We start from the raw sequence: 16,706 nt of genomic DNA, 5'->3' as shown, positions 1-16,706 counted from the left end.
CAGAGCACAATGTTGATTTAATGATTAATTCTAAATTGGGGCATCAACTTTTTCCTATCAATCATTTAATCAACAATTTATCAGTAAATCAACTCATTCAATGGGCAATGTGATCAATCAAACATTCATTTTTTTCAATAAATTACGTCATTAATCATCATAATCATTAAATTTCTTGGTAACCATTCAATAAAAAAACTGACCATCAGCCACCGGTCACTTGGTAGTTAAGTTTTTAATAGGCTACAATCCAGGAAGTGAGACAGAGAGGGGGGCTGGGAAATGGAGGTGGAGGTTGAGAGGGGAGGGTACATATGACTTTTAATTTGTAAAAGGACAAAAAGAAGAGGAATGGCCTTTTAACCAAGTCTTAGCATATCTCACCCTCTTGCTTGTAACAGGTACCATCACATTACTCTGAATCTCACAAACACACTTCTGAGGTCCACAAGATGAATATGCTACACTAAAATTACAATTTCTGTTCACTCATGCATTAAAATTCAATTTAGTAACTCATGAAAATTGCCTGAAGAAACCATTACTTATCTCACTCATAAATAGCATAACACCCTTAGCTTTGTAAGTTCCAAAGGACTAACATCTCAAAAAAAAAACTGTAAAGCTAATTCCTGTCCAGCCTAGCCAAGCTTAGTCTCTCAGGAGGAGAGAAGTGGGGGGGGGGGGGGGGGAAGGGGTAGAGATGGAGGAGGGGTTGCTAAATGTTCTGTTGACCTTTTTCCAATCAACGTACTTTACCTACCTAAGTCATATTACCCCCCTCTTCTCCTGACTGTCGTGAACGCATTGTTGAGATCCACATAATAAAGACAAGATGCTGCACTAAAAATTGCAATTCATGATCACCCATGCATTAAATTTCAATTTAATAACGAGTTAAATATTCACAAACAACAAACTGATCACATCTGATCTTTAATTTACCAAAAAAAAAACAACTTTGCAAGTACCAAAAAAAAAACCTGAAAGAAATTGGAAGGCTAATTCCGGCCCACCCTATTTTTCATACCCTTTGTTTCAGTGGGCAGTGCTCGCTCAAGCCTGAATAGTTTTCCAACTTTTTGGTGTCATTTGAAAGTTGACTTTATTGGCTTTCCATAACTATAAGTCTTTTCCTCCAATGTGCTACAGTTTTTAATTGGCAGCCATTTCAAAAGTGTATAGTTTTTTTTGGGACGCACTGTATATATATATATATATATATATATATATATATATGCATGTGTGTGTGTGCGTGTGCGTGTTTTGACAGGGTCAGGCATTACCCCTTTTTCTTTTTCAAAATTTTCTTTTATTTCGCCGGTGAAGTGCAAAAATATGTGCGCCGCTCGGCAGTGCGCCCCCCCCCCCCTTCGCCAAAAGCTGGATCCGCCTATGCCTCACTTGTGCATATTCATGACATTTTTTTCATAGCGGGGGAGGGAGGGGGGGGTCAGGCGTGGCAGGACGTGTAAAAAAATACTGATGGAGCCACCCTACTAAAAAAAAACTTATAAATAAATAATACTTACGTAAATAATAATAGCAAATTTTTATAAAGCGCTTTTCCCATAATGGCCCAAAGCGCGTTACAGCATATTATTACCCCGGTCATTGGATTCATTTCAATCAAGCACGAAAAGTGCACAATTTCCACTCCCTGGGGAGCATTCCTTGCATTCATTGCAGCCACATTATGGCGCTGGCAAAAAATATCTTTCGCATCTTACCAAGTATACCCATTTAGCACCTGGGTCTGGCAAAGTGTGGATTAACGCCTTGCCAAAGGACGCTAGACCGCGGTGGGATTCGAATACACGACCCTCGATCTATTTACAAGGCGAGAGTCAGCCTACACCACGGCTCTTCCACGATAGATAGATAGATAATAGGAGATAAATAAATGAATGAGTATAAAATAAACATATTAATTAATTAATTAATATATTAAACGAAGGAGCAAAGTAACCGAGCCTGTAATTAGATTTTTTTTTGCATTATCTAAAGTAAATTTCAGGATTTCATGCACACTCTTAGTAAATTTTTGAAAATTTTCAGTAAAAAAAAATCAAAATTTCTGGGAGGGCTTATGGTCGGGACGGGGGAGGGTGGGGTTTTGGGAAGAACTTCCGTGATCGAGGGACAAGGATTGATTTGTGTGTGTGTGTGGAATGTGAGGGTGATAATTTTATTTCAAGTTTAGTTTCTCAGTGTATATTTCTTACATTCCATTCAGTGAATTGGAAAAAAATAGACCTGTTGAATTAATTGGAAATTATGCGTATATATGAATTACTTATTGTGGTACCTTGATGTGATTTATGAAGTTATGAAATTTATGAAGTCAGTAAAATGTTTGCATTTCATCGTTTGTTTGTAAATGTCACTGGGAGAAGCAATAAAAATAATTTAACCCATGAGGTCTCCCATGTCTCACCAAAATCAATTCGAAATTCAAAACATATATATATATATATATATATATATAAACATATATATATATATATATATATATATATATATATATATATATATATATATATATATATATATATATATATATATATATATATATGTATGGAAAATTATATGAAAATGAATAAAAAATATATGAAAAAATATTTTTTTAAATATTTTTTGAAAAATATGAAAATTTCATCAAAATCCGATAATAATAACAAAGTTATTGGATTTAAAGTTTAGCAATATTTTGTGAAAACAATTAGGCATGTCATCATGAATATTAATTGGGGGGCTGATGGTGTCACATCCCAACTTTCATTTTATGCTATTACATGAAATAGGAAATAATTTTGTTTTTACATATAAATGATGTATCTACAATGATAAAATAAGTTACAGCAGTGTACATCTAATGCATTAAATCAGTTGTAGATTCAACTTGTTTTAGCCTTGGTAGAAAAAATGAATAAACATAATTTCATATGATAAAATACAAAACAAGTGGGGTTATGCGCATGACATCATCTGTTTACTCATTGACATTTCCAGAACTGTTTGACCGAAATAATGCAAAACTTAAAATGTCGTAACTTTGTTATTGTCCGATTTTGATAACATTTTCATTGTTTTGTTTGTCTGATTTTTCTTTATCTATTCAAACCATATTATTGTCAGACTTGATTATAAACTTCAGTATCTATAGTATATATGTACGTGATAATCATTGCATGACCCTGCAGATCAGACAATTTTCTGCAACGCATAAGTCCCATTTCAGCCCAGGCTCGAGCGCAAAGCGCGAACATAATTACTTTCAAATAAAGGGGAAAACAAATTTCGTAGCAACTGCACGTTTATCATATAGAGGCAGGTGCGCATGGCCACTTTTGACTCATAGGCAATTTTATAATAGAACAATATATCACTGAACAAAATGCAACTATGCATAAACCTCTATCTACTCATCTTCTCTTTCTTCTTCTCCACCTCCAAGCTCCGTCTTCCTCTTTCTTCTTCTTATTTCGACTTCTTCTTCTCCGTCCTCCTACTCCTCTTCTTATTCTGCATCATCTTCTCCTTCTGCTCAATTCTTCTTCTTTTTTTTCTTTTCCTCAATATCCTTCTTCTTCGTCTAATATATAAGCACAAATGCAAAAAAAATGTGAAATGGTATGCACTGATAAAAAGAAGGCCTAATGATGATTATGTATGAATTATTTATGTCATTGTTTCCCGCATTGTTTATGTAATTGTTATTTGTGTTGTGGTTATTATCATTATCAATATTATCATTATTTTCATTCAGATCTTCTGAACTTAAACTAATAAAGTTAAGTAATGTCTTTAACATAAATATCTCCCTGTTGGTGTATTATTTCTCACGGACGGACGGGCCCTAGCTGCATGCCTGGCTCACGCGTCAGTTGGCTCGTATTTTCTCATCCGAAGTATACTGGCTGAATACATACGGACTTCGGAAATCTCGCACGTTTGCCAAGCAAGCTAAAGGCCGACAAAACAATGGCTGACGACGAAGATATCGAGAAGTAAGAACATTATTAAATTGTATTCCATATGAAATTTTGTGAGTGTCTGATATGTGTTACTTATGGTGATAGAATCTCTTACTTAGTAGCTTTATTTACCCACGCACATGCGGCTGAATTAAGCATTATTGTAATCATGTTGTTAAATACAGTCCCGTATATTTAATTTGGTGTGTGGTTTTCTGCGTACCCACTGCTGGATCCGCAGTTCTCATCCAGAGGACCGGGGCCGATTGCACGAAAGGGTCTTTCCAAGGGACGTATTTCGTGTCGCCCATCTTTTATGATACGCTATAAGTATAAGCGGGGTGTTTCTGAAATTTATGATAAAGAATATAATTCGTTAGCTTGCTTTTAAATGAACTTTTACCCAATTTCATGATATATCAGTAGGGTGTCTGAAGCCACACTGAAAAGTGTCAGCATAAAACAGGCTGATTTAGGGGAAAATATGGCACATATTTTTCGGGATGTTCAGGCTACTAGAAAAATGTGATCTGAATTGATTATTAACTTGTGTTTGGCATGTATGGAAAGAGAAAATTCAGGGGCTTCTTTTGACAGTAAGGACAAGTTTATATGATCATTCTAAATAAGGATTTAGAGATAAATTGCAAACCCTTATTCTTGTGTGTGTTGAGATTGCCATTTCCCCATGCGTTTTCTATGGGAAAATGAAATTTCTGTTTTGCACAATTTTTTCACTTTGTCGCAATTTTTCATTGTGATCTGGTTTCCAAATCTTTATAAAAATCATACCATCAGAAAGAGCATAAAAATCCTATTTGACTCTTTATGGACAAGTTTTTGGCATTAATACTAAATTTATAACAGCTCTCGGAAGCTAAAAATTTGGATTTGTGTGTGTCCATTTCTTAACTACACAGTCTATGGCAGAAAAATGCTGAAAATTGACCTAATTTCATTCTTCTTTTTTGCAGCCAATAATTGGATTTTTTTCAAAAATGTTACATTTCTGTAAGTCTGAAGGTCATTTCTCTTCAAATTCACAAAGAAAATGTGATATTTTTTTGAAATAAGAAAAATATTTTTTTTCTCCAGACACCCTTATATCAGTTTTTATCACATTTTATAAACAAATATTTTGTTTATTTTAACGGACGAATGAAATATGCTTGCAGATGATTTATTTAAAATGCGTTTCACATGGCGCATCATAAAATATGGGCGACACGAAAGACGATCCTTGCAAAGACCCTTTCGTGCAATCGGCCCCCGGAGGATATCAACAGAAGAAGGTAGATGAGATACAGTGTGCGAGACTGCATGTCGCGCCGATTCTAAATAGATATGAGCATGCCTGAATTAGTTAGATAAATGTATGGAGGTAGGCTGATGGGAATTTCATGGTACGTATTATGTGAAATGTGAATTCCAGAGAACTAGTATGTGCATGAATTGTGATGATTTTGGGAGTTTTGGGCTGTCACACAAAATATCATGAATATGGTTGACAGTCACAAGGTCTTGGTCAATGGAAAGTGGCAAAAGGGCTTAATAATGTTAAGACTCTGCTTTTGTCTTTTTTACAAGTTCAAGACTAGGTTAGCATTAAATATTACTAATAAAACTAGAAATCAAATTAGAGAGAATGAAATTACTGCTCAAATTAAGAAGTTCAATTAAGAAAACAAATTGTCTGTGCAGTTCTTTCTTTTTTTTAATAAACAGAAGTTATAGAACCACTTCTCAAACATAAAATTGACAGAAAACTTCATGATCATTTACTGTGTCTTTGTAATATCTAGTCTTTAAAATATTTAAGAAAAAAGGGTAAGTTTTAAGCAAACATGAAAATGTTACAGAGAGAGGATGCTTCATACATACTAGATAAATAAAAATTCAAATCCGTGGAAGCAAAACCAGCAAAAAATATATGACTTGGTAATTCATGTTTTATTTGGAATTTAGACACAATATCTGACGTAAAAGTTAGGGTTGAGTAAAAAATGTTCAAATGCTGTTATACCATTAAAATTTGAACAGTTGACAAAATGGACAGGAGATTGAATTATTGCCCTTGGCTCACAATGTCTTTGGCACCTGATCTCAAGGAATTTTCTTGTAAAATCACAGAAATAGATTGATCCATTAAAATTGTCCCATTATTTTACATGTATATAGTGATCTGTCATTTCATTACTGTTATAGCAAACACATTCATACAGTATAATCTAGTCAATGAATTGAAAATTTGAAATAGTGACATGCACTTTTGGGGACATTTACCAAAACTTGAATAAGGTATTTACTGAATTTTAGACATTGTTCATACTTTTGATGTGTGCTCACTCAACCATGTTTTGGCAATATGGCATTTTCCTCTAAATTTTTCAAATGGATTTCATAATTGACCGTAAGAAATAGAGTTAAAACCATTAAAAGATAATGAGAATGATTTGTGACTTCTTTAAAGTAACAATTGTGATACACAATTTTGATAACTCGATGGTTTTCAACTAAGTTGTTTACAAAAAAGTAAATGAATGTAAGAACACTCAATAAAGTTTTTGCTTGAAACCATGTTTTGTAAAAAAAAATGTGCACTGTGTTGATCTGATCTAGCAGATTTTATTTTATTTTATATGACCATGAATTTTTGTTTTTCTCTGTAGCTTTGATGAGGACTTTGATGACGGAGACGAACAACTTGATGATCTTCCAAACGAAGAGGTAAAACCTAATACAATCAAAATACAATTGACCTTTATTTTAAACACAATTTGTCACCATTTGATTTGAAACTATCATACAACACCATGATGATTCACTATCAATTTTGTCTTAATTGCCAAAGACTTATCCCCCCACATTTCCATGTTCACTGATTCATCTATTTTCCATCTCCATGTTTGCACTTTTTGGTTTATAGGAAGCCGATGATGGAGACCACATTGACGTGTTACCGGCTGGAGAGGGCGTGCAGCAAACAGAGAGAATTACAACACCATACATGACAAAATATGAGCGGGCGAGAGTGTTGGGAACAAGAGCGTTACAGATAGCGTAAGCACACTCTTCTTCCTATGGAATAACGCTCTGATAATTCAGAAGTTAATCATATCAGTCTTCACACGTCTTGGAGTTGAAAAGCGAATTGTACAATTTTGAGCAGACTAAAAACAGTTTGAAAAGCTCAGGATTATTATAATGTTATTAACCTCATGAAAAGGTCATATAGACTTATTATCTGTACTGAGTAGATTTTAAATACTCCTAACAGGATGTTTCCATGGTAGAAAAATCAGCCCTATTTGCAACATTTTTCAACCTGCTGTCCAAACAAACAAGGAATTTAAATTTATTTTGTGGTCATAATAAATGACTACTGGGTAGTCATATAAAAAAATGGCAACCAACAGATGTATGTTGTCCATTGATGAATGAAAGGTAAAAAACGTTGGGTGTCATACAGGACATTTCTGAGTTCTGTACGACACCTCTGATTCACCCATAATCAAAATTTTTTGTTGTTCATCAATTTTACACATGACTACCCATTATAATTTTATTATTGAAAAAAATAAATTGTTATTGCTCAAGCAATTAGCTAAGAGATTAGAAATTGTCAAAATGTCCCGTACGACACATATGGAATAGCCAAATAAATGAAGTGAAGCAGTATAAGTCATGATGAGGACACACTGACCCAGATTATCATGAAATTGGCATCAGTTGCTGAGCAATGTTGCAAGTACTAAGGATTAAGATTGTTGCAGTAAAAAAAAATGATGGGATTTCAATATTCAGCAATTTATATATTTGAATGTTATCTTTATTCTTCAGGATGAATGCTCCTGTTATGGTGGAACTTGAAGGGGAAACTGATCCTCTACAGATTGCTATGAAAGAACTCAAGTAAGTTACACCATGGTCCCCATATCACAAAGTCTAGTCATTGATCTTTGGGGCTGAATGCAGTGATTAATTGCATTCATTGCATGAATTGTGCTCAAGTGTAAAAACCAGCCCTACAATCAATCAGTAAGCTTTATACCTCAGTCACATTTGTTCTATGGCGGCTGTACGGCTAGTCGAAAACATTTTAAAATTTTTTGTGATAGCTACATAATAATAATATATAGCATTTATGAGGCGCCAATTTATGTAGTTTTCTATTCAATGGCGCACTATATATTACCCCAGCTGTAGCTCTTGGTGCTAAAGGCCAGGGTTGAAAATACACGGGAGCGACGAGCGATTCGGCCCTCGTGTGCTTTGGAATTGCTCTTGCAACTGCCTAAAAAGTGCCAAGTACCGAGCAACTCTCGACATGAAAATCGCTCCCATCCGCGCCCATCCAAGTCTCCCATTTACGACTGCATATTGTATTAAAAGTCATAGTGGAGCAGTAATAAAATGGCCAAGATGCTCGGATCTGGCAGAAAGTGTGAAATTTGGCATACAGGGGTATTTTTGGGCGCTGATTTCAAAAATTGCCTGCCCCAAGTGATTTGACCATCGGGTTGGCCGCCATTTTGAAATCCAAGATGGCCACCATGAGAAATCCTTAAATATCATTTTCTCGAGTTTTACATGGCATGTGACACTGAAATTTGGCATATAGGCTTAATTCAGGGTGCTGATTTCAAATATTGCCGGCCCTAAGTGATTTGACCATTAAAATCAATTTAAAAATATCTTCAACTGATCATCATTTCTTTATTTAAGCACTATTTTATATCTCATTTTTACAAAACATCCAGAAATGATAAATCCCAGAGTTTTGTATCTGTGTCTCTTAATCTTTCATTTCTGTTTTCCGCATTTCATTTACATTTCAGAGCAAGAAAGATCCCAATCATCGTCCGACGTTACCTCCCCGATGGAAGCTATGAGGATTGGGGGTGCGATGAACTTGTTATCGACTGAGACCATTGGTGATCTATAAAAACAATTAAATGAAAATAGACTTCCAGCATTGACAGTGGTATTTGAAGTGGTGAAACTTTGCAATGTCAAGGAGTGTGATTCCTACATTGCTGGATTTGGGGAGAAAATGTTGATGGAATTGGATGAAAAAGGAGACATCTGCAGAAATATCTGTCTATCTTTTTTTTATCATGATGATACCTTCGCACTGCTTTCATCAGCCAACTTCCTTTTGGAATCCCAGCAACGTTAACTTCACGAGAATTCTCATCTGCGTCATTGGCATCGGCTCCATTTTAGAGAGGGGGGGCAGGGTAGTGGTGAGACCAAGTTTTTGTACCCCGGCTTGCCCCGTATCTTTCAATCACAAAATGTAATATCATATTTCACTTTTCATGTTGTTACAGAAGTTGGAGATGCACTGTACTTGAGGTAATTATAAGCTCTTTTATTTCTTGTAAGTAGTGTGTTGTACATTTTGACTGAACATTCTGATTCTTTTCATGGTGTGATTTGGTGATCATCTCTCCCTCAAGAAGATGAAAGAAGATGTAACATGAAACTTAGCACCTGAATTTAGAGCTGATTTGCATGCTGGATCGAATTTATTATTATTATTTGCATTCTAATCAACTTTACGATCAACCGTTCAGGTTTTTGTCTCACCTGCGAAGCAAAGTGAGACTATAGGCGCCGCTTTTCCGACGGCGGCGGCGGCGGCGTCAACATCAAATCTTAACCTGAGGTTAAGTTTTTGAAATGATGTCATAACTTAGAAAGTATATGGACCTAGTTCATAAAACTTGGCCATAAGGTTAATCAAGTATTACTGAACATCCTATTAGAGTTTCATGTCACATGACCAAGGTCAAAGGTCATTTAGGGTCAATGAACTTTGGCCGAATTGGGGATATCTGTTGAATTCCCATCATAACTTTGAAAGTTTATGGATCTGATTAATGAAACTTGGACATAATAGTAATCAAGCATCACTGAACATTTTGTGCAAGTTTCAGGTCTCATGATTAAGGTCAAAGGTCATTTAGGGTCAATGAACTTTGGCCGAATCGGGGGTATCTGTTGAATTACCATCATAACTTTGAAAGTTTATTGGTCTAGTTCATTGAACTTGGACATAATAGTAATCAAGCATCACTGAACATTTTGTGCAAGTTTCAGGTCTCATGATTAAGGTCAAAGGTCATTTAGGGTCAATGAACTTAGACCATGTTGGAGGAATCAACATCGAAATCTTACCTGAGGTTAAGTTTTTGAAATGTCATCATAACTTAGAAAATATATGGACCTAGTTCATGAAACTTGGACATAAGGTTAATCAAGTATCACTGAACATCCTGTATGAGTTTCACGTCACATGACCAAGGTCAAAGGTCATTTAGGGTCAATGAACTTTGGCCGAATTGGGGATATCTGTTGAATTCCCATCATAACTTTGAAAGTTTATGGATCTGATTAATGAAACTTGGACATAATAGTAATCAAGCATCACTGAACATTTTGTGCAAGTTTCAGGTCTCATGATTAAGGTCAAAGGTCATTTAGGGTCAATGAACTTTGGCCGAATCGGGGGTATCTGTTGAATTACCATCATAACTTTGAAAGTTTATTGGTCTAGTTCATTGAACTTGGACATTAGAGTAATCAAGTATCACTGAACATCCTGTGCTCATTTCAGGTCACATGACCAAGGTCAAAGGTCAATGAACTTTGGCCGAATTGGGTGTATCTGTTGAATTACCATCATAACTTTGAATGTTTATAGATCTGATTCATGAAACTTGTACATAAGAGTAATCAAGTATCACTGAACATCCTGTGCGAGTTTCAGGTCACATGATCAAGGTCAAAGGTCATGTAAGGTCAATGAACTTTGGCCATGTTGGGGTTTTTCATTGAATAACCACCATCGTATCTCTGTAAGTTTATTGGTCTAGTTCATAAAAAGTGGTCTAGTTCATTAAACTTGGACATAAGAGTAACCATGTATCACTGAACATCTTGTGCGAGTTAGAGTAGTATTCATAGTCAGCACTGCTGCTATATTGAACCGCGTGATGCAGGTGAGACGGCCAGAGGCATTCCACTTGTTGATATACCATGTCTGTAGCCACTCTCGATTTAACAAATTTTATTGATACACATTTTTTTTCTGCCCTGCAATGAAAAATATCACTTGTCTCTGCATTGTTGCCTCATTTACATTCTGTTTTATTCATGTAAATGCTACTGAGCCCTTGTTAATTGTCATACCATTTCTGAATGATCTATTACTCAACAAAATCCAAGCTCAAGCTACAATTTTTAATTATCAATGAGTTGTCCATTCACATATGGGGTCTATTTTAATTAATGTTGTACTTCAAACCTAAAGTATATGTGCATATATGTTCAAGCTGCATTTGATTTGTGATTTTTTTTAAAGATAAAATGTATGCTTTTAACAACAGAATGAAAATTTACCTCTGTGACAGGTGTATGCAGAGAAACTTATTTAGATTTGCTTCAACTTATACATCAGTCGCATTTGCTCTATGGCGGCCGTACGGCAAGTCGAAAACGGCCATTTTAACATATTTTGTACCAGCTATGTGTAGGTGGTTTGAATAAAAATGAATAAAACGGCTGTTTGGACTCACTGTATGGCTGCCTTGGGAGATATTTGACCGTAGCATTACTTGTTATGCTGAAAAGTGATTAAAATAAAATTCTTTTCATACTTTCAAGTTCAAATGAATAGGTCATGAGTTCTTACAGTTGCTAATTTATGTCGTCTTACATCTTCAAAAATTCATACCATTTATGATTATTACCTTTTTTCAATATGAAATTGTTCAAAATGTCACTGTTCTTGGTTCTGTTGCAGAAAGAGATCAATTAAAAGCATTTAAACAAATCAAACCCAGGTTGGTTTTCAGCCAATCACAAGTGCCGTTTTGGGAATTGCTTATTTCTTTCTGCCAACAGGCTTCTGATCCTCCCATTTGCTTTTAGCGACAACCCCACTTCACCCCCCTGGCCTTTAGTAGTTTTTTTTTTGCTGAGGATAAGTTTTCTACATGAATTAGGGGACTATTTTCAGACAAAATAAGGTTGCTACCCTTTTCAATATTTCGAAAATAACTTTTTCTTAATTTCCCTCATTTTTTTTAGATAAATTTTAACACCCGAAAGCACTTGTAATGGGTCGAAAATCAAGTTGTGTTTGATTTGTGGATTTGCAATTGATTGCAAATTTTTCTGCAACATGCTCTTTAATTTGCTGATCTGTATAATGTCATCAATCAGTAAAACCCAGACATCATCATGTCTTCTGCATTAATGGCAGGATAGTCTCTGTGTTTGTATTGAATGCTCTTTTAGTAATAAAACAACCAAAATGACTTGATATTGTTATTGGAGTGGGTTTTTTTAATGTTAATATTAATAATGGGTATTTAGAGGCGCTAAAAACAAGAAGTACCAAAGCGCGTACAAAAGTAGGAAACTAGTAGTATTTAATATTTGCAATGATTACTACAATATTCAAGATAAATAGGGAAATATTAATTATTGAGGAAAAAGGTATGACTTAAGGGATGATTTGAAGCCAAGAACAATGGAAGCATTTCTTATTGAGAGAGGGATAGCATTCCAAGTCTTGGCAGCGGCTACAGCAAACCGTTTTTTGGCAGAGGAGAGTTTTGACAGGGGAATGCAAAGTCTGCATGTGTCAGTGATGGAACGAAGACTACGAGAGGGTGTGTATGATTTGATGGTATTATTAAGATATTCAGGTGCTTATTGATTTAGAGTTTTGTGTACATATAAACAGACTTTAAACTGAATGCGTTGGAATAGAGGTAACCAGTGGAGTTCCTTAAGTGGGGGTGTAGTATGAGTTCGGGATCCAAAGCCAAAAATTAAACGAGCGTTACGATTCTGTATAACCTCAAGTTTTCTTCTATCTCTAGCTGACAAAACGGTATATAAACTATTACAGTAATCTAACCGAGAAAGGATAAGTGCTCACACAGCATGGTGACATGTCTTAAGATCAATGAATCTACGAATCCTCCACAAATTGCTGAGATGATAATTACAATTACGGACAACCTGATTTACTTGAGCAGACAGTGTGAATATGTTATCAATGCATACTCCAAGAACAGTAGTTTTAGTGGAGATGGGGATGCATTGACCATTAACATTAAGCTGGAAATGTGATATTGATTGCAGATGGCGGGCAGAAGAACAAAGAGCTATAAATTCAGTTTTGCTATTCAGCTGGAGATAATTAGGTGACATCCACCTACTAATTTCTGAAATACAAAGAGAGGTTTTCTCAAGTGTTTCATTTATATTTTCAAAAGAGCGCGGGTCAAAGGAACAATACAGTTGTATATCATCTGCATAACAAATATACTGTAGACCATGTTTATTAATAATGTCAGAGATGGGAGTGATATACAAACTAAACAGAATCGGCCCGAGAACTGACCCTTGGGGTACCCTAAACTCGGTGACCCATGGGTCAGACAACTCTCCGGCTATGCTTACCCTAGATGACCAACCAGTCAGGTACATGTAAGACTTAAACCATTTAATGTTGTATAAGCAATGAGACAAACAGTAAGATGCACCCGGCTGACTTCCAGTCTGGTCACTGATGGACTTGTTCATGGAGATAATCAGGGATTCAGGGAAGTGTTAACACTTCCCTGGTTGTATCCATGTATTACATCTAAATACTTCAGGGAGGTAAATGCATGGTGGCAAAAAGGAACCCCCCCCCCCTTCAAGAAAATGTAAATTGTAAAAATTATGAATAATCATCATATCAAAACAAATTGAAACAAGGGAAGACAAAATAAATAGATGAATCATTAAGCTGTTAACATTGATGAATAAAGTGAATACTTAAAAAGAATGAATAAATATTGTATACACAGTAGAGACATAAATAAATGATGAGAAAAATAAAATGTGTAAATTTTGCCATTGGATTGAATTAAAAGGAAAATAATGTAGAATCAGAACTATGGAAAAATACATTGTAGTCCATGTGCAGAAGTTTTAGCACCCCTGGGCTCAAACATTTTTTTTACCCCATTCCTTTATTATGTAAACTCTTCTCTCAGGTCAGAATATTATCAACATATTTTTGAGATGTATGCCATATAAGCACATTTCAGTGTAAGCACATTATGGGTCATAATGGTCCTCTTGTGATGAGAGTAGAGCATATGGCAGCATTTCTGCATTAAAAAATGCAAACACTACAATCTGTTCCATTTAGATGTACCACAAATAATAGTGGGGCCATACTGCTCATATTTGACTGGGCATTGATTATTTTGAATTGAACAGTTGTGGGATAGTTCCTCCCCGCGCTCCACACGCTCCTCCAATTCAAATAAATATTTACCCATGTATTCTCCAGGCCTAACTCGTCTTCTTCCCAATTATATAATTATATTATTATATAACCCCTTTAGCCCCACCGTAAGGATGTAGATTTGGTGGGTGGAGGGTGCATGGGTGTGTCTTGTGGGGGGGATGGGTAGTCTACTGTGCAAACACTTCGCTCCATTTACGGGGTCTGAGTGCACAGCCTACAATGACTTGCGTATTAATTCCTCAGTTACATTCCCCTACGGCGGTCGTACGGCGAGTCCTTTTTGGTACGAGCTCATTCGTTGCATAAAAATTAAAGGAAAAGTCCACCCCAACAAAAACTTGATTTGAATAAAAAGAGAAAAAATCAACAAGCATAACACTGAAAATTTCATCAAATTCGGATGTAAAGTAAGAAAGTTATGGCATTTTAAAGTTTCGCTTATTTTCAACAAAACAGTTATATGAACGAGTCAGTTACATCCAAATGAGAGAGTTGATAACATCACTTACTATTTTTTTCTATTTTATTATATGAAATATGAAATATTTTTATTTTTTCATTATTGTCATGTAAAATGAAGTTTCAATCCCACTTGAACACGTGGAATTCCATTATTTTAACATTTTGTGCTTCAGGCAAAGAGGTCCTAATCGTCAAATTCGTAAAAATTGAAATATTGTATAATTCAAACAATAAAAAACAAAAGAAATAGTGAGTGACATCACCGACTCTCTCATTTGGATGTAACTGCATGGCTCGTTCATATAACTATTTTGTTAAAAATAAGCGAAACTTTGAAATGTCATAACTTTCTTATTTTACATCCGTTTTTGATGAAATTTTCAGCATTGTGCTTTTCTGATTTTTCTCTATTGATTCAAATCAACATTTTTCTGAGGTGGACTTTACCTTTAACAAAACGACCGTTTTCGACTCGGAATAAGGCCGTCGTAGGAGAAATGTGATTTAGAGAAAGTTTTATACGAGATAGTCTTGTGTGAAGACCCACTTTTTGATAAAGTTTCAATCAGGGTCTGCGTCCGCAGACTAGGCCTGGAGAGCATAAATCATGATATTAATGTGATGTAATGAAGTTATTATTATTTCAGTGGCGTCACCAGTGCCTGGGAGGCAAAAAGCGAACTGAATCACTATGACCCTTTTCTTCTCCCGATTACTGATTGGTGGAGTGCGGTGGACCACTGTACCGGGGATTCCCCCTACTCTTACACGAATAGTGCAGAGGGTTCTTAACGTGCAAAGGTGATGGCTCTTTTCTACACGGGACATCCATTTAACGTCCTATTTAAAGAACAAGTCCACCCCAACAAAAAGTTTATTTGAATAAAAAGAAAAAAATCCAACAAGTATAACACTGATTATTTCATTAAAATCGAAAGTTGTGATATAAACATCCTGGTCGATATGCAAATAATGCAACTGGTGTCATCCACTCACTATTTATTCCTTATTTTTATTTCGTATTTATTTCGTATTAGTTTATTAAATGAAATGTGAAATATTCTAATTTTCTCCTCACTGTCATGTGAAAGGAGTTGTATTCCTCCCTGAATAAGGAATGCATTGTTTTAACATTTTGTGGTTCAATCAAGTTGGTCTTTCTTGAAAAATTTGTAAAAAATGAATTGTTATATTTCGAAAATAACAAACAAAAGAAATAGTGAGTTGAGGGACATCATCGACTATCTCATTTGCATGTCCCTGATAGGTGCATGCAATATTTTGTGAAAAATAAGCGAAACCTCAAAAAATGTCATAACTTTCTTATTTTACGTTCGATTTTATGAAGTTTTCAGTGTTGTTTTTGTTTGATTTTTCTCTATTGATTCACATCACCAGTTTTCTGGGATGGACTTGACTTATTTAAGGAATGGAGTATTATTTTACTGTAACATAGCCTGCACACATTACGCAGGCTTCAGTCATCTGTCCGTCCGGCCGCGGAGTGGACTTGAACCCACGTCATTTCGTTTGACGGACCATTCGACCTACTGTCAGAGAAGATAGGTCCATGGACGGACAGACACTTGACCGACTGAGCCAACTTCGCTCTCAAAATCGATAACTACCTCGTAATATTTAAAACAAAAAAATTACATGTATAAATTGATTAAATCCTACACTCTATACATGCTCTAATCAATAGTATATATTTAAACAACATTGGCGTATTCATTTGAAAATTACGGACTATTTATATAAGGGGGAAAACCTGATTACTTCGCTGTTCGCCTCCCATCAGGCACAGGTGACGCAAAAAAATAATGATAATTGATAGAATTTGTGAACGACGTTTACACAGGTGCAGTTGTACAAAATGTTATTTATTTTTTCATTCAATGCTAGTGCGCATGGAAATCTTTATGTAATTATGCGCCCATTCG

General features: G+C 35.4%; 1 protein-coding gene across 1 annotated transcript; it reads left to right on the top strand.

The window, feature by feature from the left end:
• Positions 1 to 3,902: 3,902 nt before the first annotated feature.
• On the top strand, positions 3,903 to 9,042 carry LOC121413746 (DNA-directed RNA polymerases I, II, and III subunit RPABC2-like). Its single transcript, XM_041606674.1, has 5 exons — positions 3,903 to 4,010; positions 6,647 to 6,704; positions 6,904 to 7,037; positions 7,818 to 7,889; positions 8,816 to 9,042. Exons 1-5 carry the CDS (start codon positions 3,985 to 3,987, stop codon positions 8,901 to 8,903), a joined length of 378 nt encoding a protein of 125 aa, XP_041462608.1. The 5' UTR covers positions 3,903 to 3,984; the 3' UTR covers positions 8,904 to 9,042.
• Positions 9,043 to 16,706: the final 7,664 nt, after the last annotated feature.

Source organism: Lytechinus variegatus, chromosome 4, assembly GCF_018143015.1.
Source record: "Lytechinus variegatus isolate NC3 chromosome 4, Lvar_3.0, whole genome shotgun sequence".
Taxonomy (NCBI): Eukaryota; Metazoa; Echinodermata; class Echinoidea; order Temnopleuroida; family Toxopneustidae; genus Lytechinus; species Lytechinus variegatus.
This window is presented reverse-complemented; position numbering and strand designations above follow the sequence as displayed.